This window comes from Topomyia yanbarensis, chromosome 2 (assembly GCF_030247195.1).
Source record: "Topomyia yanbarensis strain Yona2022 chromosome 2, ASM3024719v1, whole genome shotgun sequence".
NCBI lineage: Eukaryota > Metazoa > Arthropoda > Insecta > Diptera > Culicidae > Topomyia > Topomyia yanbarensis.
The window spans coordinates 340,641,612-340,664,926 of NC_080671.1; the positions used below are offsets into that span (position 1 = coordinate 340,641,612).

Consider the following 23,315-nt stretch of genomic DNA (forward strand, 5'->3'; position numbering starts at 1 on the left):
ATGACCCCCTACCCCCTTGTCGTCACACATCATCACAAAATACAAAACTCCCCCCTCCCCCATATAATGCTACGTCATTTATGGATGGTCCCTTAGTGTATAATATATTATCGCAGTCGATTTATCAGAATTTATTAAAAATATTCGGGATCACATGCGGGCACATGACTCCGGTAATTGAGTGGATTTATATGAAGAAGACATGATATTCTGAGTTAAGCAGTCGAAGTACAGGTTCATAAATCAGAATTTATCTTGGTTCAAGATATCGTAACGGATGGGTGTGAAAGGTGCAGCTTCTCTAACAGAAGTTCGAATCAAATATTCCTTCAATATCTAGGAAGCATTTACCCATCGGCAATCTGCACCGCTTTTTGCAAAGCAACTGATTTGCCTCAACTCAGGTATCTAATCGACGAAGACTTATTTACTCTGATAAAGTTCTTATACACACACTTAACTTTTTCTGCCGAATCTCAGCTTGTGTCGCATATTTAGTCGAAATCTCAACAACTGAGATCTCGGTAAACAATTTTTGTTGAGATCTCATTAAAAGTTACTTTAACTTGTTGGTCACCATCCTTATCCAAATTTAAAAACACCCCAGACAAGTTCAGACATCGCCATGATACAGAATGCCTTGTCCAGAAAGAAAATATACACATTTTATTTCTTTTCTGTTCCTAGATTGCAGCTGCGAAGAGCTTCTTTCAACAGAAGCACCCTCCTATGGGAAGAAAAGTGATGAGAACACGCAGCTCTGGCCAAGCGCATCACATTTGGGATGACCCTATGATAGAGGTACCGATTTGTTGGGGCCTCGTGTCACTCATCTATAGCAATATACTAACGGGATTTGATTTATTTCAGCAATACCTCAACAGTTACTCGCCAGCATCCTCGCGCAGCCATCGATTGATTATCGCGCCAACCCTGACCGGCGGGTTCCCCTTTCAAAGCTCAACGCTTGGCAACCGACGGCGAGATTCCGGCAACAGTTCCATCGGCGCAACATCGGTGCGTCGATTACTCACAGTCAATAATCGAAGCTACGGTTGTCGGCACAAGATTCCTGCACACGTCCGATCAAAGGTTATCAAAACCTTTATTCTGCTCACAATTGCTCACGGACTGATGTGCACGGCTTTGTTTCCATTGATAGGACTTCAGGGCTCAAATTCTACGTGGTTTCAACAGGAACCATGGCTCGCGATGGGTCCGGATGTCGGGTCTGGATTGCTTAGTCTGTGCTGTATAGTGACAGCATGTATGTGCCTGGTAACGACAAAGCTTCTGCGCAGATTTGGTTACACGATTCTGTTGGCCCTGGTTTATGGAGGACTGTGTGTGTTCTTAGCTACACATATCTATCCGGTGCTCGTTTCATTAGTTCCCGGATACCTCGTGCTCGGATTAGTACTGGGACCATCGGTTATTTGCAAGCAAGCGCTAGTGGTTTCGATGGCCAGCAAGCTAAGCTGCTCACAGCCCGAATGTGGTGGAAACAGTATGGCTGGCATAAACGCAGATAGCTACGATGACCATAAACTGCTATGTAGTAAAGATGAAAGTGTTCGAAGACTCTGTAGATGGTATCGTGCAGCAGGTGATTTTGGAATTATTCTGGGAGCTTTAATCGCGTCCTTTATCCTAACGTGTGCCTCATCTAATAGAGCTGGTTGCCACTACATATCGGCACTTCCCTCCGTGAATACCACTAGATCGGTCACCACTCAGTTCAATGGCACAGCTTCGAACAGCATAGCATTCAACCAACCATCTATTGAATTTTCTCCCACTTCGACCAGTGACACTCTGGCGGATCCGAATCCAACCACCAGAGTGACCACTCCTAGTATGCCTAGTTTTAGGGAGACTTTATTTTTCCTGTACAATGTTCGTATGCATCGCAAGGAGGAAGATGACGGATTTCAGCTGGACCGGTTTCCATACAGTACATTCCAAACTAATGATCACGGTGAACGAATCTGCGGATCATACCTTTGTCCCGTATGGGAACGAAACATACCGCTCAACAGCAGCTCACTGACATCGCTAAGCATGCAGGGATCCAGCGAAACCAGTCCCCTGATGGGAATATACCTAATATTTGGGGTGATTGCGCTGACCATAACTGGCTTCACGACGGATATCGAGCATAACGTCAAATTCGACTCGATACGAAAGATGTCGGACACCTTGCTGTTCGCCGGACCGATGGCGTATTTCATTGGAACCGAACAAGGCTACATGCTGGCCGATTTCATGAAGGTAGGTAAGTGGGTGGAATGGGAGTTGATAAAAATTACAACAGTCAGTTGGTACAGTTGGGTGATGGGTGATGTTTATTGACAACACGGAGAACAACAACAAATTTCGGAAGCATGAAAAACTTTCGCCAAAGTTGGCGAAGGACGGAAACGTGTAATCGGAGTTAATCTAGAAGAGGGTAGAATTATTGACTAGGCTATCTTGTCGTTATATGCCATGGGATACGATACTAGAAAAACAAGCAATAAATTTAAATCGGCTGGAATGTGATGAAAGGCTTTCTTTGATCTTCGTGAATCGTTCGCATATTTCATCTGTGCTCCTCATAGCCTATAAAAGAGCATTATAGTAAAGCGAAGACCCAAATATTCAATTATTACTAATTTTGCGCCAAATTTGATTTTGTTTTAGTGCATATGATTCAAGCCCGATTAGGAAACAATAGATCTAAATTTTTATGTGCTATTTAAAATATTACGCCAAGGATTTAGGACGTAGCCAGGAAAAGGGTCCACCATCTCCCCTAAAAAACCACATTTAAAAAAATTGATGCCATATAAAAATGGGAACAACCCGAAGTATGTGGTCCCTAAAAATCCGCGGGAATTTAATCTAATTGATAAAATTGGAAGGTGCAATGATAATATAAATTCGTAAATATAATAAAAATGATCATGCAATGCACGAGTTCATTCGTCGTTTTCTGCGAAATATTTTCGTACATTGGAAATAGTTTCGTTCATTTCATGAACAAGAATGGCCGCTTGGTGAACGATAGTTTTCGTAAATTTTACATATTTAGTGTACATTGCACGAATGTTATCGTTGATAACGACATTATTTTTCGTAAATGAAACGAAATGTTTTGTTTATTTTAACAAACGTTTGTGTATATTATGAACAATTTCGTTGGTCGCACGAATTTATTTCGTTCATCTAAGATAAGTTTTAGTATTTAATTGCATATTATTTGGATATTGCTCCGGCAGAGAAACCTCAAACCTATTCGTATAAAACCAACGAGCATGGCTCAACTGGTGCTCGTAAATATTATAAAGATTTTCATATATAGCAGCGAACAATTCGTTTGCCGTTTCCTAATAAGCCAACGAAAGTCGTTTCATGGTTTACACGAAAAACTCGTAATAAAAAAATAAAAGTGTTTCAATAGAACTGCGAGTTCATCATATGTACGAGATATTCGTATATCTTATGAAAATTGTCTGCACAAAACTAATTCGTAGCGATTTTATTTTATATTCTATCAGTGTGGCTTCACAGTTTAAAACCAAAATTTGCATGGACAAATTTGTTCACAACGGTTTGGTAGAAACCCCAAACCACTAGTAATGTTTGGTTTCATTATGTTTTACATTTCTTATAAAAGAAATGTATAGAATTCGCTCAAACTTTCAAGATTTTTTCCGAGGCCCGGAGGGCCGAGTCTTATATACCAATCGACTCAGCTCGACGATTTGGGAAAATGTCTGTGTGTGTATGTAACGGACAAATTCTCATTCGTGTTTCTCAGCAATGGCTGAACCGATCTTATCCAAACTAATTTTAAATGAAAGAACTAAAAAACAGTATGAACGCTATTAATTTTTTTTGGATTCTGATGTTTAGTTTCCAAGATATGAATGCTTGAATGCGTAAAAATGGCGTTTTTTGCAGTTTTTTTGAATTATCTGCCGAAATTGACAATAAAGATTAACAATTTATATATATTTTAGACAGCTTTAACGAATACCTTTCGAACAAGCTATAGATTGTTGAAATCGGACTATTATCAAAAGAGATATTTAACACTAAATGCGGACGAAAGATTTTTATCATTTCCCATTGCCAGAAATATGACCAAAAACATGTAATCTATTATTAACGCCAAAACGGCTTATTTTAGGTCAATAGTATCTTCGGAGAATTTAATGGAGGTAATATGCCCTTTCTTTTAGTATTGTGCTTTTGCTGATTAATCCCCCTATGAGTGAGATATTTTCACAAATTTTCTTGGAAGTGATTATATCGAAATGATGTCTTCAGAAAATTTGTAGCTCTTACTTTTGCGAATAACTTTACTAAAGACTTTAAATATCTATTTTGAATACTTTAAAAGTTATGGCTTGTTGTTTGTTGATTACTCTTTGTCGCCTATTTATTGTTCAATATAGTAATAATCCAATGAAATAAGCTAAACATTATTTCGATAAAACGAATTTTGTATTTCATTTTACAATCTACAACCGCTAGAAATAATCATCGAACACTTCCAAGTTGTCTGGAAGGAACTTGATAACTTATCAGTACAAAAATGTTCATTTGTGCGAACCTTCTGACTGCAAATTTTTCTAACTTATGACCATCGGATCGATCTGAAACATATCGGAAAATGAAAAGCGAAAAAAAAACTCCAAGCAACGGCGTAGCCAAGAGAAGATTTTGGGGTTTAACACCATACAACCCCCCCCCCCCCCCCCCCCACAACACCCAAAAAAATATTGGATTGAAGTTGAAAATTTATTGATGCAGACTGATTTAATTCAATATTACAATAACAATTATCTGATCCGTAGATTGATAACCTGTTGTTGTAAACATCATTAGGACTGTTGATAAATTGTCGGAATGGGGTCCTGATATGTAACTGATCTATTGGTCTTGATTTCACAGCTGTCTAATAGCATCAATATCAAATTCCTGCCTGAAAACATTCCAATAGAAAATTCCAGAGTTCTGTAATCAATCATAATCCTCAGATTTCTTTTCAAATTGAGCTCGTTTTTGTAGAAATGTACTGTAATAAGGGTCTTTATTTAATAGGAAGCGAAGTTAAAATTGATTTAATGTCTATGAAACATAGAACTGCTCACCAAAAAAATGCATAACTCTCAACACTTGCTAAAAATGTTTTTGCCTTTCTCATTCACTCCAAAATTCGTCAATCAAATCCCGACCCGGAGGACCGAGTGTCATATGCCAATCGACTGAGTTCGTCGAGATCGGAAAATGTCTGTGTGTGTATGTATGTGTGTACGTGTAAAAAATGTGACCTCTGTTTCTCAGAGATGGCTGGACCGATTTGCACAAAGTTAGTCTGAAATGAAAGGTACAACCTTCTCATCGGCTACTATTGAATTTTTTATTGACTGGACTTCCGGTTCCGGAGTTACGAGTTGAAGAGTGCAATCACACAGCAAATTCCCATATAAACTGAAATGAAAAACTTTCAAAATCAAATTTGTATTTTTGATGCCAAATGACTTTAAAATGCATGAAACATTGAGATGTTTGACAAAAATTGACTTCTTTGGACTTTGGTACATTTTTGCCTTTCTCATATAGAAAGGTTATGCAATCACTCTAAAAATCGTCAATCATACCGGCCCGGAGGGAGTATGCAGTGAGGGGTTGCTACTTTAAAATTAAAATTAATTTAAAATTTCTTAACAAGTTGAAAATTTTCGGCAGGACCTGGACCTCATGGATCTTTCTCCATGATCCGCCGCTGGTTTCAAACGATGTTTCAGTATCACATAGTATCTCAAGATCGTGGCTGCCGATCCGTTGTATGTATGTGCAAATCGTACTGAACATGTAATATTCATTTCCACCATTGTATTGAACATAACCAGCCATGGAATCGTAGTCTGGACAAATGAGACAAGCACAATTGCACCACTAGGTGGATTAAAACAGGTTTTTATTTTGGGAATGCGTCGAGTTGAGAAGAAAACGTAATATGATTAATAACGAGGATAACACTTTCCGAATGTAGAGAGAAATTTATGAAAAATGACTATTTCCATTCGATTTTAGCAGGTTCTGATCGATTTTGATGAGCATTTGATTTTTGTTGTATTGTATAGGTCAAATGTTTAAAAACAGTAATTTAAGGTCAAGATAACATCATTTTGAAACCGCCAATTTCGGAGGTTTAGTATCTTCGATGAGTTTTACAAACGTTAAACAGCGCATCATTTGATAAAATAATTTTGACGGTATATCGTCCAAGAAGTATTTGTGGTGAATTTTCTCCTTTTTAGTTGTTGCCTCAGTTTGTTTACTATGTTTAAGTTTTTTCGAGAATAATTAGTGCTTTCCACTTGTTTGTCGTCTGTAAGAAAAATATTTAAAATAAGTATATTTCTAAACATTTTCTCGCGATTCGTCGTTATATTCCTAAAACGCATTGTTAGACACCTAATAAGTCCCCGAATTCTAGAAGAATTTAATTTATAATCGAATACCTGTCCCTACTCTCAGTCAGAGCACTAGTATACACTAGAGTGGGACATGGTTATATGAAAAAAATAAAATTTGGCTCCGAGTAACTTTTCGGGTCCCATTTAGCTCCCAGAACAACTCTGCAAATTTTTAGCTCGATCGGTGAAACTATATTTTTGCGCCAGCGGTTTAAAGTTTACATGGGATATCGTATGGAAAAATTGTCTTTTGCAAATTAATTCTTCCATTAGTCGCCCGTTATGTCCTAAAAATAAATGGATGTCTGATTTTTATAGAAAATTTGTCAAGGAAACAAAGACTAGAAGACTGCAAAACGATCTGATGCTTGTGGAAAAAGTTATTAAGCAAAAACCGATTGATGCCCTGAAGATTGATGAAAATTTCACTTTTCATAGCATCACTGCTTCTGACGGTCTAATTATATACAACATTTTTAACTTTCTCTTATTATGTACAAAAGAAGCCTCAATTTATCCCTCAAAACCTTGCGAAGTGGTCAAATAGTATAGATAAACGATTTAGACACATTAAGAGAGAAATAAAACAAAATTGCGTATAATTGGATAACCAACAGCAGTGGTGCTAGAAAAAATGAATATTTTATCAATCGTCAGATCATCAATCGGTTTCTGCTTAATAACTTTTTTCTCAAGCGTCAAATCCCTTCGTGGTTTTCGAGACTTTGTTTCCTTGTTAAATTTCCTATAAAAGCCACATAACGATTTATTTTAGGGAAGTAATGGGCGACTCCTGGAGGAATTATTTTGTAAAAGTTAATTTTCCCATACAAAATCCCATGTAAACTTTAAACAGTGGGCGCAAAAATATAGTTTCACCGATCGAGCTAAGAATTTGCACAGTTGTTCTAGGACCCAAATGGTACCAAAAAAGTTGCTCGGAGCTGGAATACAATTTTTGTCCCACCCTAGTATACACGTGTCGGACTAACATTGCTTCCTTTTCCTGGTGCGATCTATGTACGGGATTGGCAGGCACCGGAATTTTACTTCAAAACTCTTGAGCCCCTCTCGAAAAAAAATTCTGGCTTTGTTCTTGTATTACGCAGTCCCTGTTGAAATTTTAAAGATATTTCTCTGTTGAACAATTTTCATAATTTTGTAAAAAGGTATAGATGTCATACTGTGTTGCGTTTCGGCTTCGCCTCATCAGAAACCAACACTAACTTATTGTCGGAATAGATTAGCGCCGGATTGGTATAGATGTGTTAAGTGCACTGATAATAAAAACGCATCTGAGGAATATCAGAAATTTGGAGCACAATCCACCATCCCAATTAAAATAATTGGGTTGGTTGAAATAATATACGATCAATTCACAAGATAAACCATTCGTATTATGCAATAGAAATATTTTACGGGGCGTACCATAGTTGGTAAATCGATTGCCTTGTACGCAGCGCACCTGGGTTCGAGTCTCGACCCCGCACATAGGATTAGAAATTTCTCATAAGAGATTTTTCTAACCCGAAGAGGCGAATGACCTTAAGGTTAAAACCTTTATAATCGTAAAAAAAATATTCAGCACTTTTTGCTATCGTAACAGCTACATTTGCTCGATACGCAAATATAAATTCCAATAAACCTGATAATACCAGGTTGATTGGATTTTATATTTGCGCACCCAAGAAATGTAGTTGTTACAATAGCAAAAAGTGTCGAATAAAATATTTCTATTGCATGATACGAATGGTTTATCTTGTGAATGTGCATCCATCAAGGACAAATTGATCTAATTCTTCTCGTTGCGCGGAAGATGCTAACGATAATGCATTAAAACCGGTCGTTAACTCATCCACAGATATCACCTTCCGGGAAAGAGACACACTTTCCTTGAAACCTTTCAGCACTGCATATACGATATTTTTTATGAATCGCAACTTCTTTGCGACCCTCGTACACGTACCCTCATATCGGATATTCATTATCTTCGTGCAGAAATTATTTCCAACGTGTGGTAATTTGAGAAAACATCAACTTTTTTTGACGTAGGACTACGTCTTTGTTTTCGATATGGGGGTGCACTCTGCAAATTCTACAAAAATGGTATGTAACGAAAAGTGGTCCAATTTTAAAAGCATATAATTCAGCCATCTCACGATAAATTTTCAAATGTTTTGCACAAATCGCCCCGAAATACTTCTAAGAATAGATTCCAATAGATAATCCCAACGATTTTTGATATCATAGCATTAAAAATTTAAATAATATACAACCTTGTCAAAATATCGCGCATTAACACACAGAAGATAGCGCTTCCCAAGCCCTGTACGACAGATTGGTGTACCTAGCGCGCTACGCTTCTATGAATGACGTCATCATCGACTATTTAAAGAACGGACTTGGCCAGACACGCTCAGTTCCCTGTTGAACGGCTGGCGAAGCAGATCACTGCGCTGTGTTTTTTACAGCCAGTGTAGCTGAGTTAGAAGTCCGTTACACTGGCTGTGGAGGGACGCTACTCTGTGTCGTCCAACAGGCGACCGGTCAAACTGCTTCCTAAATGCCGCTGTAATGTTGCCAGTAAATTTTTGGTTTAACTAGCACATGTATTTGCTATTTGCGCTTGAAATTAAGTAATGTGGTGGTAGTAATAAGCTTCCCATTTTGGTTTAAACGCAAGGACAGTTTTTAAAACAGGATTTGATTAATTAGTTTAGCTCATCTAAGCAATTTTATCAATTCTGTAATTTAAAAGGAATTTTACGGAACTTGGTGAATTTGGCCCCACTTGCAACTGGTATAATCAACCTGCACAAAGTGTTGCCTCGTAGGGCTGTTTTTTGGAACAAAATGTGTTATCATTCAGCCCTTCGCTATGCAAAATCACGATATTATTACAGATGAGCTAAGCGCGGCGTTTCATGGGGCACGGCCGTTCCTTTCAATCGGGAAAGGCCGCGTGGAATTTTGGTGAAATGCGCTAATAGTGTCTAGTTGTCTCTTTCGCTCTACCCATCATCATCAACGTTGACTCATTTTGCATTGTGCGCTTGGGTTCAATGTTTGTGGCGAATACGGTAGGTAGGGGAACTGGCGGTAAAATGAACACGTTAAGCAAAGTCATTATTTTCTAACTAATAAGTGAATGAGATATTACAATCACCTTATATGTTTCTTGTTAGACATGTTTTGTACATATCTGGTAAAAATACTTCGTCATAAACACATTTTTTCAAACATGATTCTTGATTTCTAAACATGTCCAAAAATGAGACATGTTAGCGAGTGAGTAAAATGAACATGTGGCGGTGGTAAAATGAACAGCTTCTGGTGACCTGCAAAATGTCCTGTATGTATGCAATGCGCAGCGTTGGAAAGTATTTTCCGATCAATGCTAATATCCCAACAAATCATGAGCTTTGCATACACACAGGGCATTTTGCAGAAAAAAAATTGTCACGGAAGAATTGAATTTTCATGACGTAATATTAATTATTACACAATCCTGTGGCATCGAAACACATCTACAACCTTGGGGTTATCCATGGGTGTTTGAACTTTTAGGATCTGTTTGAGAGCAACTAGAAAGCTTGGTCTATACATGAGATGTGATTATATTGTCTAAAAGTTGAATTTTCTTCACCGGTCCGGGTGTTTTTTCCCACACACTAAGTACTAAGAAAATAAATATTTTACATTAAGTAGTATAGTCCTACGTCTACAGTTCGTGCAACCCCATAGGGCTGCCCCTTGTAGTTTTATTTTTTTTTGCACGTACTTTGATGTGAAATTATTTGTAAACAAATTTCTGTCAAAATATTCCAAAACTGTATCACTGTATCGAACAAAAAGGAGCGTTACGTTTCTAAATTGGTCGAGCTCTAAAATAGCTAGTTTTTGTTTTAAAGGCTGACTTTTAAACCAAAAACGTAACGCTGGATTATTGAAACTTGTTTCCGAAAAGAATGTGCACATATTTATCTATATAAATTATCAATATTAACCTACCTTCTCACAGGCATTTGTATCGTGCGAGCTTGGACCGAACAGTGTTGCCGGAGCAATGATCGGATTGGGAGTTATGCAGCTAATCGCTGCCTGCACATTGAGTATGCTATTGAGGCATACCAAACGAGTGGTCGTGATAAGTAAGTATCGCTACGAACATCACCTGCGTTCTATTGATAATCCTGTTATTTCAATTTCAGTCGCTGGTTTTATCTTCCATGCCTGCCTTCTACTAGTTTTGCTACGCTGGAAACCTTCAAAAGATGACAGTGCCGTACTGTATGTCATACCGGCGGCCTGGGGAGTATGCAATGCGGTATGGGAAACGCTAATCTCTGCTCTGGTCACCCTAACGCACTCAACCAAGGTGCCCGAGGTCCTGTCACCGCTGCAGGCTCTCCGATTTCTCGGCCTGGGAATCACATTTGCCGGCCACGGATTACTCTGTGAATCGCCGAAGATTATCATCCTGGCCATTTTGCTTGTGATCTCCGTTGTTCCCTACACGATGCTGGAGCTGAAATTGGAAAGTCAACGAAAGGCCGCTAAAGTTCATTTATGACGATTCTGTGCTCACGACTATTAATGCCTACTGAAGCTAAAGTACTTCTAAACGCGCTCAATTAGAGGTATTTTACGGGAAGACGTTTCTAGTCGTCAGTAAACGGTGCTTTATTGTGCTGGCAAATTTTTAATTCCGGTAAATTTGGCATTTTCCGCCGAAAATGTACCGTTTCAACTTTTTGCTTCATTTAGAGGATGCTGTCCCACAGTTGGACATCTAGTGTCAAACAGCATGTTCGCTTCAGGTAGAATTAGATACTTATCTAAAGACGGAATTTTAATGACTTACTTGTGTTCCTCTGACGATGTAAAATAAGAAATCTATGTAGATTCAGGCACGGCGCGTAAAAACTTTAAATTTATATCAAAAACCCTGATAAAACTCCGGTTGTCAAGAAACCAAGTTAACAAATTATCATGCATTTTATACAAAAATGGACGACACAAAATAAAATTTTACGTGCTGCCGTAGTTGAAGATGAAAATTAACACTTACGTTATTACAACTTTAAACAAAGCACGAATCAAACTATAAATTTAATGCTGGCTTCGTTTTTAGATTCGAGTCGCTCCAGGTTGGCTGTAATGTTTACCAAAGCCATTTAAAAATGTTAGTTTCAAGTAAACCTGCAGTGACTGACTTAAAAATGAAATCATAAAACTCTGACATTGGTTACTGAGATTGTGAATCAAATAAATTATTGTTGATTTGAAATGAAGTATTTCATCTATGTAATTGCTCGATTACTCGATTGCTAACTCGATAACAGCGGTAAGGATTTTATGTAACGATCGCTCCATCGCTGAAAGTAGATACACTGGAACCTCCATTTACGAACTAATCCGGGGGTTCGTAAATTGAATTAGTTGGTAAAAAAAGTGTTCGTTTTTTGAAAGCTATTTCATAAAGTTCCCCTACCAATATGGGTATTTTTGGAACGTGATTATCAGGTTAATGATGAAAATGGATGATTGGAATCTTTTTGAGATCCAAGAATTTATTTAAACCGGAAGACGCAATCTTGGATTTTAAAATAGCTTCAGATCTTGATGTCCGCCATGTGTTAGGTCAACCCCATTTCGAAAATACCCATAGTGTTGAGGTTATAGAGAATTTATCTAAACCGGATGTCGCCATCTTAAATTTGAAAATGGCTTCAGATATCGATTGCCGTAATGTACTCGTCAGCCCCATGTTGTAGAGTTTACAGAGTTTATCTAAACTGGAAGTCGCCATCTTAAATTTCAAGATGGCTTCAGATATCGATTTCCTTCATCTACTCGTCAACCCCATTCCAAAAATACCTGTATTTTTGAGGTTATAAACCTAATCTAAACCGGATTTCAAAATGGCTGCGGACATGGATTTGCGCCATGTTCTCGTCAACCTTATATCGAAAATACCCATATTTTTGAAGTTATAGAGAATTTAAACCGGTAGTCACCATCTCGAATTTTAAAATGGCGTCAGGTATCATTTTCCGTCACGTACTCATCAACCCTATTTCGAATATACCCAACTTTTATTAGTAACAGTTAACTAAGAATAATGTTAAATTTTATGCAATATCGTACTGTACTGTACGTACTTAAACTTTTTTTATGAACTTGGTTCGTAAAAAGAGTTCAATATTCCAGCTTTAATTCGTAAAAAGAGGTTACGTACATCGAATATTACGTAATAAAGAGTTTGTAAATGGAGGTTTCAGTTTCAAATCCGGTCAAAGGTCAATATGCGTTATCTGACAGTAATTGAGACATTGGGCCGAATGCCGTTTTTATTAGCGAATTTTTCCAAAATTCCACACGGCCTTTCCTGATTGAAAGGAACGGCCCCGATTCATGTAACACCGCGCTTAGCCAATCTGTCATAATGTTGCAAATTTGCATAACGAACGGCTGAATGCCCTACATTATGCAACGTTCTGTACAGCTTGAGTATACCAGAAGGACCATTCATAAATTACGTAACGCAGAAATTGCCCAAAATTGACTGCCTCTCCCCCTATGTAATAAATTGTCACAAATTTCTTTATCCCCTCCTCCACTATTACGTAACAAATTCTTAAATATTTTTTTCTTCGGCAAAAACACGTTACGTAACATTGTAGCTTACACCCCCTCTCCCATATGACACAATTTGCCGCCCTCTCCCCCTAAAAGCGTTACGTAATTTATAAACGATCCCAGATGCAAGTGGTGCCAAATTCACCAGGATCAGTAAAATTCAAAAATTCTTTTTAAATTACAGAATTGATCAAATTGGTTTAATGAGCTATACTTATCAATCAAATTCTGCTTTAAAAATTGTCCTTTCGTTTCAACCAAAATGGGACGCTTATTACTACTGCAAATATCAAATAGAGCCGCGTTTATTAAGCAGTTGGTGCGGCGTGTACGTTTCGGTGAATGTCTTAACACCTTTAATTTGACCAACTTTAATTTACCCCTATCATACTGCTGGATTAACTGTCAGAGATGCTTACCGATGTATACTTGACATACAGTGTCAAAGAACGTATTTACATTTTCGTAGAAAATTTATTAACACATAATAGCTCCGAACTCTTAAGGGTTGGACATGTATATTGTTATATTTAGAAAACTGAGCTCTATCGATTTATGTAATAAAAGAAGAAATTTATTCTTCACTTAATGACCCAATTAGGGTTAGAACCCTATTCTGTTTCGGGGTAAGGCAAAAACAGAATAAGTCATTGTTCACTTCTGTTGTCAGCTTCGGGAAACGAGAATAGGTGATATTTGTTTAAAAATCGGTGTCAAAAATGTTTGCAATGTTTTAGAGAAAATTTGTGGATACCATAAATATTGATTTTGGCCATAATTATTGAATTGTCGACGCCAGAAAGTTAACCATAAATCATATTGTAATTTTGCACTATAATCCAAAAGTAACCGATAGCGCTAACTCCGCGAAACAGCCTAAACACGAAAAACTTCCCTCGGCAGTAGCTTCCAACACTGTCGTAGATAGTGCCAGTGCTATACGTTAAATGTGTGCGCCATGATGCCTATTTTATAGTAAGAATTTGTAATAGGCTAGGGTAGGGTTAGTTGCCTAAAACAGTATTTACTCACAGCAAACCCGGAAGAGTCTCATTGGCAACACTGTAAATACTATCAACTATTGTGCATTGAACACTAAATTGAACACAGAGTGGGCGCACATTTCTTAAATGAGTAATATAAAAGTGCATGTTTGCGTTGAATCACCTAGAAGTGCAATGTACACCAATTCCTAATGAGTCAAAACTTTTCAACTGGTTTCATTTAAAGCTCTTCAGTGGAATAATTTCATTAAATCCCAGTAAGATGTTTTACAGCCTTTTCATTTCTTTATCACTTTACTTGATTAAGTAGATACCTACGTGTATTTCAACCACAACTTGCCGTCAGTGTCATTTTCGGACGAAACTTTTGAAAACCAGTAGGCTGAAACAGTTCTGACGATACACACAAAGTGATAGTGGAATTGAAAGGTTATTAACAGGTTGGACGGCACCGGTGGATGAGTGGTAAGCACTCACGTCACTCACCCCAATTGGTCTGGGTTCAACCCAGCCGAAGACGTTGAGATTTTTCTGAGACAAAAAAATCTGTGGTCCTTATAACCGTTCAACAAACGTCCATTGTTGGACTTGTGTTAAACGATTTTGAAACAATTATTTGGGCTCCTCTGTGGGATTTTGCACACTTGTGTTCAATTTCGTGTATAATTGGTAATACCATATGCACATATGAAGTGTTCGTTTCATAGTTGGTTTACTGTTCCCTGAGTAGAGCTGAGCTTATAATCCCAAGGAGCTTTCTAGAGACGTTTGAAAAACTACTTGTTTTACTTCCAAAGTTAGTTATAGGATGGGGCAAACCAAAAGCGCTTCGGTTGGCTTCATTTGTTTATACACCGGAAAGGCAGGTGACAGTACACACATTTCCTTATATGATAGCATTATTTAATTAGATATAGGTATTTGGAACAAAGAATAAATATGTGCACTCTAGATTTATGTAACAAGATACTATTTAATAAATAAATCGAAAAGCTGAATCAAGCCGCTGTTTCAGTACTGATGAAACAAAGTTGTGTAAGCTATGACGATGCGTAGGTTTCGAATAAAAGATTTGAATATCAATTTGTTTATTTTTTCCAATTTAATCCATCATTTTCACGGACTTGAGCGCCGCCACGTTACATTTCTGGTATCCGAAAATATATTGAGCCAGTCTGGACCTGAAAACAATAGCACATGTTTCTAGTCAACAGAAATAGTAATCGCTGGAATGCCAGAAGCTACCGTGAGATCCAATCAACCAGAAATCAGGTAAAGTATCTTTGTTATAGTTCTCCCTAAGGAGAAAAAAATGAGTAAAAACCATTTTTTCTCCACTAAAGGGAAAATTGAGTAAAAGCTAACTAAATTAGTTAAGGAATTTGCGTTTCGGCTTCATCTCATCGTTTTATTAGTATCAGGGAAAAACCAGTACCGGGTTGTCCCTAGCTCCAAAACGCGCCATTAATGGTCCTGAGCAAACCCCAAATCAAGACGAGAACTAGAGCAATCGAAAAAATTTAAGGGTTGTGTACAAGACACGACCACGATAACATTAAAAATGCAGCCAGTTTTATGAGCAAGCAATATTATTCGTGGCCAAATTAAAACCCCTTAATGCTATCGACTGTTTGAGAACTACACACAGGCATGCTATTCTTTACTAGAGATAATTGTTGAATTTTTAAATTAAAATCGATAACCTGTAGTGTGACAAATTCAAGTTTTAAAAAAGTTTTATTCAAATCCACGAAATGGGAACATAAATTAATGATGCTCACAAACAAAATCTTACATCTATCTTTAAATACTTGCTATCACATAAAATGTTTACAAGCACGATAGAAAAATAACTGGTCATAACTCAAACTATTCGTAAACGAAGAAAGTTTAACATATGTATCTTTATATATTCGGTGGTTTAATTTACATTAACTCTGAAATGTTCTATATTTGGAGTCCATTGGTGGAATCCTGGAAAGGACTATTTGTGGAATCCACAAACACGCGTGCTATGGAATGAAAAGTACTAAACTAACTAAGGGCTTTTGGTTTAACAAAAATAACATGCAGAATGGAACAATTAGTCAGCTGCAAAACAAGGTCTGCCCTCTCACGCTACTTACATCAGATAAATATTTCGAAATAAAAAGAAACAACCTTTCCCTTCAGAATCTGATATGAAATACTGATAGCTTGAAACGAGACATCGGCTTTTATCACTTTCGCACTGATGATGGAAGGACCCTTCATGCAGAATAACGAAAAAATATTTGCGGATTTTTCACATCCTCCGATTTCTATGATATTGCAGACTTTTGGATTTGGTTTGATTTTCGCCAATTTCAGCATGGCAATATACTTTTAAATAACTGTACATTTTTGTATTGCTTCTGAAGGATAAATTTAAACAAATAACAGATTGTTGCAAATTTCAGATTGCTTGCGCGTATGCAAGCAACAAATAACGAATATAAACTGCGCAATTGGATTATCACTGTCAATGATTGGAAATATTCAAATTTGTTCTTCATTGTTTGTTATAGCCCTTAAAAGGGCTTTTAATTTAACAATAACATGCAGGATGGAACAATTAGTCAGCTTCAACTGAGGTTTTCCAACTCTTCCAGCCGCGCGCTATTTACATCGGATCACCCCCAGCGGTAGCAGTGATCAAATGCAGCACTCATCGCAGCGCATTGTCAACATGCATGATTGCTACTGCTGTTCTTTACGGCCCGACGGGAGAATGAAGTCGCTCGAGAAATGATATTCTTTAAATAGTCGAGGATGACGTCATTCATAGAAGCGTAGTGTGCTGGGTGCTCAAATCTGTCGTACCAGACGCTATAGGCACGATGTTATTTGTCTGGCAAAAGAGCAACAACTGATTAAAACAGGCACACGGCACATTTATTTATAACTTTTCGTGTTCGTTTGAATCACTAAGCTGCTCCCTATTGACGGCGCTGCCGGGGATAGATTGACTGATGTATGGGAGTTTTCACGTTTTCGAGATCTGTTCATTTTTGCTTGTTTTTCAATAGTATGCTATTGAAATACAAAAACACTATAGCAATAAAACATAATTTCAGTTAATTCCGAATTGTTTGGTGATAACCAGACGGAAATACGTTCATAAACAACAAAGCTATTAGCGTTCACACGAAACATTGATTAGAAGAACTACGCGTTCGCGATATCCGGTAAAATAGAATCCACAAAAGAGCTTCCTCCAGAGTAAGAGTATTGGTTCTTGGCTAGCTTGATTCTCTACACCGCGAGTTAAGCTCAGACTAAACGCGTGCCAGACGGGAACTCTCGCAGACGGTCTCCCAATCGATGGTGGGAAAAAGAGTTTTCAAGCGTGTACGCTGAGAAGGCCGCCGCGTACAAGACCTTCCGGGACGACGGGTTACCTGCTGGCTATTGATAGTACGCGACGTTAGAAACGCGAATGAAGAGTTTGATGAAAGCCAAGAAATGTGGTTACTGGCGCCGGTGCGTCGACGGATTAACGAGAGAAACATCTTTGAGCACTCTTTAGAGCACGGCCCGGCGTATACGAAACCGAAACAGTATTAACGAGAGCATGGAATATTCAAACCGTTGGATAATCGATTTTGCTAAGGTTTGTTCGGATTTAGCCCCGGAACAGAAGATCTACAACGCCGTGTCCGCTCACGATACCGTGAACGAAACACCTTTTTCGATGGTGGGGTTCTCCCTTTATTGTTATCATGTAACAATAAAGCCCCAGGGCCAAACAAAATCGAGTTCAACTTGTTGATTTTATTTCATAAGTTTCTTGAGGGTAACATTGTCCCTGAAAACTGGAGGCAAGTGAAGGTCATCACCATCCAAATACCAGAAAAACGAATCTCCAACCACAACTCCGATTGCAATTGCAATCCGAAAGTTGTTCGAGAAAATGTTGTCCAAAAACATGCATATTTCACATGGTGATTTATCGACATCACAAATTAGCTACATGGGTCTTCCCCAGGGCTCAGGTCTTAGCCCTCTTCTCTACAACTTTTACGTGAATAACATTGTCTTGTCAATTTAAGCACGCTAAGGCAGCTTGCAGATGACGGTGTGATCCCTATTAGAGGTCCCAAAGATGCCGATTTGCATGGACCATTGCAAGATACCTTGGACAAGTTGTCTGCTTGGGCCCTCCGGCTGGGTATCAAGTTCTCCAAGGAGAAAACTGAGCTAGTCGTATTTTCTAGGAAACGTAAGCTAGCACAACTTCAGTTTCAATTAAGGGATGTAACGATCAATCAGTTCTTTGCATTTAAATATCTCGAGATCTGGTTCGACTCTGGTGATCCCAAACATATTTCATAGTAAATTTCGAGAAGTCGACTGCAACAAGATGTTTTACACCGACGGGTCAAGTCTCAACGGCTTCACTGACTTCTGTATATTCAATCAAAACCTCACCTCCTCTTTCAAACTCAACGATCCTGCTTCATTTTGCGTCGCAGAACTCGCTGCTATGCAATATCCGCTTGGTTTTATTGATACTTTGCCCACGCATCATTACCTTATTGTTTCAGGCATCCTTTCTTTAATAAAGGTTCTCCGTTCGATGAAAGCAGAATAGAAAGCACATTCCATATTTTCTGGGGAAAACATGGAAGCTCCTGCGTACTTTGTCTGTAAGATCGTACAAGGTTACCTTAGTTTGGGTTCTTTTGCATTGCTCTATGAAGAAGCGGACTTTTAAGCTAAGGCGGGCGCTTTGGATGGGGACATTTATGAAAGGCCAATCTGCTTCAATTAATTTTTTCAACATCTCTCGTCACAGGACGCTAGAAAGCTGGCAGACATCTTGGAGCAATGGAAAGTTAGGATTGTGGCTGCATTCTATCATTTCGAAAGTATCGACGAAACCTTGGTTCAAGGGGATAGATGAGGGTCGGGATTTCATTCGTGTGATGTCTCGGCCCATGTCCAATCACTTCACCTTAGACGCTCAGACATATTGGGCTAGCGGATAGCGGTATCTGCGCTTGTGGCGACGGTTACCACGATATCGAATATGCGGGGCATGCGCCGATCACTGTTCTGCCTGAGCTCAACTATCGGACTTTGGATTTTGTCATCTTTTATATAAAAGCAGTTCTTTTGAGTTTCATTTTTGAGATTCTTGTGTTTGTTCATTTTTTTTATGACTTACGTTATACTATATTGTAGATTTTACAGGTTATTGTTGAAAAAGTGCACTAGAACTGCGATTCACCAGACGTATGTTTTGTTTTTTTAACATTATAATGATCGCCAGTGAGTTTTAGCTTTCCATAGCACATTTCAACAATTAAAATTATCCCTATTATCCTTCTTTATATCATCAGCTGTTCTTTCGAGTTATATACCGTTTGATCCAGACCATAGTTAACTTTATCATTTCTTGATATCGCCAAATTTTTCAAACGATGATTTATTGCATGGATTTACATATATTAAATCACCGGTTGTTACACTGTTCTAGCACTTCGGACGAAGCCAGTGTAATGCGGCTTAGCCGCATAATCGTGACCGAGGATCCGAAGCGGCACAAAGCCAGGCGAGGTTACCACCGACCCGCCATTGGAAGCGGCGGCCCACCGCAAGCAAACCTGTGATCCACAAGTTTGCCCGGATTGGTCAAACATAGGGACTATGAATTAGTGCAAGTCCGACGGAGCGACATGTTATTTATTAATTTGTAAAGAAGAATGAACTAATTAATTTTAAACCTGCAGTAGCACGGCTCAAAATTACACCGAATAGGGATCATCCATAAGTGACGTAGCATTATATGGGGGAGGGGGGTGTATTGAATTTTGTGATGTGTGACGACAGGAGCATGGGGGGTCTTGCAATGTTACGTAGCTTTTTTAAACGAGAACCTGATGTCACGACAATCTTACCCGTTTCATATAAATAACATAGTTTTTTTACGGGGACAAGAGGGGGGAGCGTTACCGCCAAGCTATGTAATTACCAGGGGGGTATTTAGGGGTTTGTGACGAAATGCTACGATGGGAGAGTGGGGGTGTTAAAAATTACTAAAAAAAAATGCTACGTCATTTATGGATGATCCCTAACCTTACTTGTCGCACACTCTAAAATTATGTATGTTTCCCTGTAGATAAAAAATGGCAAATGACCTCCAGTATGATCCCTTCTCAAAATTATGCCAAAGGGTCATTTGGTCTTTACACAAAATTAGAAAGTATGCTAAATGACCGTTATGCCAAATTACCGTTGTCCTGGAGATAAAATAAATGATGCCAAGTGTCAGTTACGCGCTATGACTTTATGCCAATTAATCAGTGGCGTAGTAGCGGTATTATATTAATGAAATTTTTTAAAAAAAAAACTGAATTTATGCCCAATATTTTAACCCTTAAATGCGCAATGTTGTTTTAAAACAACATCCTGAAAATCGTCTAAAAATTATTGTATTAACGTGATATAGCTGTTAGACGATTTTCACAAAATTCTAAAAAAATTGATTTGCGCCTTTAAGGGTTAAATGGAATTCTCAGTTTTATTTGCAAAAGATATCTTCTGAGAATATTTCCTTGTAGTGAAATTTGGCGACAGACCTCGGCATCTACCTTTTGGCTCAACTACATCTAGTAGAGCGCGGCGAAGCGGGGAGCTAAATGGCTCCTGGTATCGTGATAAAACTGGGAGTTAGTTGGTTCATGAAACGAGAGAATTTCCGCCACATTCTGTCGGCGAACATTTCCTGGAGAGTTTGCGAAAAGTATCCCCATAACGACTACTACGCGATTCGCTATCGCATCGACCAACGGAAACCTGCAACTGCACGGAGAAGGACGACCGGAAAGACGAAAGCCTTTAAAAAAGACCTCTTTGTTGAGTCACTTCGGCGGGCAACGGAATCAAGAAAGTTGATGTGGCTGGTCTAACAAGAAAGATTGCGACATTACAACTAATCTAACAAGAAAGATTGTGACGTTACGTTTTATTATTTATATGATGTTACATCAATTATTTTGATACAATCTGATCAACAATTCTTCTTCATAACACTCGGTTCGCGGCTGCCTCTCTCCACCCACGGTTGCGTTCGATACTTTATAGATCTTGCTGCACCTGATCAGCCCACCTAGCCCACTGTACTCCTCGTCGTCTTGTGCCTGCCGGATTTGAGAAGAACACAACTTTAGCAGGCTTGTTGTCCGGCATTCTCGCAACATGCCCTACCCATCGTATCCTTCCGGCTTTGGCCACCTACTTGATTCGCCGTAGAGCCTGGCGAGCTCGTGGTTCATCCTTCGCCTCCACACATCATTCTCCTGCACGCCGCCAAAGATAGTCCTAAGTACACGGCGCTCGAAGACTCCGAGTGCTTGCAGGTCCTCCTCGAGCAGGGTCCAGGTTTCGTGCCCGTGGAGGACGACCAGTCTTATCAGCGTTCTGTACATGGTGCATTTAGTGCGTGGGTGAATTTCTTGACTGTTATTATTATCAGCCGTTAGCAGAGATCCGAGGTATATGAAATCCTTCACTACCTCGAATACATCCCCGTCGATAGTAACACTGCTTCCTACGCGGGATCTTTCCCGTTCGGTCCCTCCTATCAGCATGTACTTTGTTTTAGACGCGTTCACCCCAATCCAACTTTTGCTGCTTCTCGTTGCAGTCTGGTGTAATGCTCAGCCACCGTTTCAAATGTTCTCCCAATAAGGTCCATGTCATCCGCAAAGCATACAAATTGGCTGGATCGTGTAAAAATCGTGCCTCGGTTGTTAAACCCGGCTCCCTGCATAACATCTTCTAGTGCAATGTTAAACAACAGACACGAGAGACCATCACCTCGTCTTAGTCCCCGGAAGGATCCGAATGAACTTGAGAGTTCACCCGATATCCTCACACAATTTTGCGCCCCCTCCATCTTAGATTTAATTAGTCTTGTGAGCTTCCCGGATAGGCAGGTACTCGTTAATCATTTTTCATAGCTCAGTGCGGTTGATGCTATCGTATGTCGCCTTGAAATCGACGAACAGGTGGTACATTGAGACCTGGTATCCACAGCATTTCTGGAGGATTTGCTGATAACTTCCCACGAACCCATTTGTAATAGGTGATAGGTGTCGGTAGATAACCTGGGATAACACTTTGTACGCGGCATTGAGGATGGTGATCGCTCTGTAGTTCTCACATCAAAGCTTGTCGCCCTTCTTATAGATGGGGCAAATAACCCCTTGCTTCCACTCCTCCGGTAGCTGTTCGGATTCCCAGATTCTGACTATCAGTGTGTGCAGATTAATTGTTCTTGAGCTGTTGAATGCCATCTTCCAACATGTAATCTAACATGGACGTATGTTCTCGGTAGTTTAACAACTTGATGGACACATGCTCTCGGTAGTCCAACATGGATATATGTTCTTGGTAGTTTAACAACTTCTGTTTTATTCAGTTTGAAAATCTTAAGAGCTAACCTAGCTAAATTAGCTTTACTATTCTATGTACATAAAGATGGGAAGAGTCAGTTACAATTCCAAAGTACATAATTATGTACGGGTAGCGTAAAAGGAAAAACAAATTGATGAATAAGTATGAGTGCATCGGGTGCGACCGGTGCTTGTTTGTTACGCAAGGCTGTTTATTTGTCGCCTTAGCATAATAATGACCTAGTGAGAATGTTGCTATAACAAGTGGTGTGACCCAGAATGGTTTAACTGGAATGCGCCCATCTGGTTATGCAAGTTGGATTTGAATACGATCGTTCGAGTAATTTACGATCAGAAAAATGAAAATATGAGTGTGGCCTGATTTCAAGTGGCCTGACTAAAGGATATGTTTGATTTGGGTTTTATGACCTGTGATCTGAGAAGGATTCACATTGATGCATGTAGGGATTGGATTTTATGACTTGTGGGAATATTTTGTGAAGTTATAAAGTATGTCTGTTACAGTGGGAATAGGCTGGTTTCCATCGTCAGCCGTACTGACGTAATAGTCTCCTCCGCTGCCTTGGCATCCGTTTATTCATTGCCGTCAAAGTGTATAAAGCAGTTTTGCTTCCACCTCTCGTCCATCCATCAGAATGTTTCCATCCTTATCCCTACAAATTTCGGTTCGCGGCACGAAGCTTTAGCGGGATGCGTTGAGCTTCTGATAAAATTTTCGGGTTTCTTGAGAGCGGTACAACTGTTCCATTTCATAC

The 23,315-nt window shown here is 39.0% G+C and overlaps 1 protein-coding gene across 1 annotated transcript in view; it reads left to right on the forward strand.

The window, feature by feature from the left end:
* LOC131684068 (uncharacterized) overlaps positions 1-15,202 on the forward strand; it is a 63,464-nt gene extending 48,262 nt beyond the window's left edge. The window contains exons 3-6 of the mRNA XM_058966595.1: positions 688-801; positions 871-2,271; positions 10,495-10,624; positions 10,685-15,202. Of these exons, the coding sequence (XP_058822578.1) occupies positions 688-801; positions 871-2,271; positions 10,495-10,624; positions 10,685-11,046 (2,007 nt within the window). The 3' untranslated portion in view covers positions 11,047-15,202. The remainder of the gene's footprint in view (positions 1-687; positions 802-870; positions 2,272-10,494; positions 10,625-10,684) is intronic.
* Positions 15,203-23,315: the final 8,113 nt, after the last annotated feature.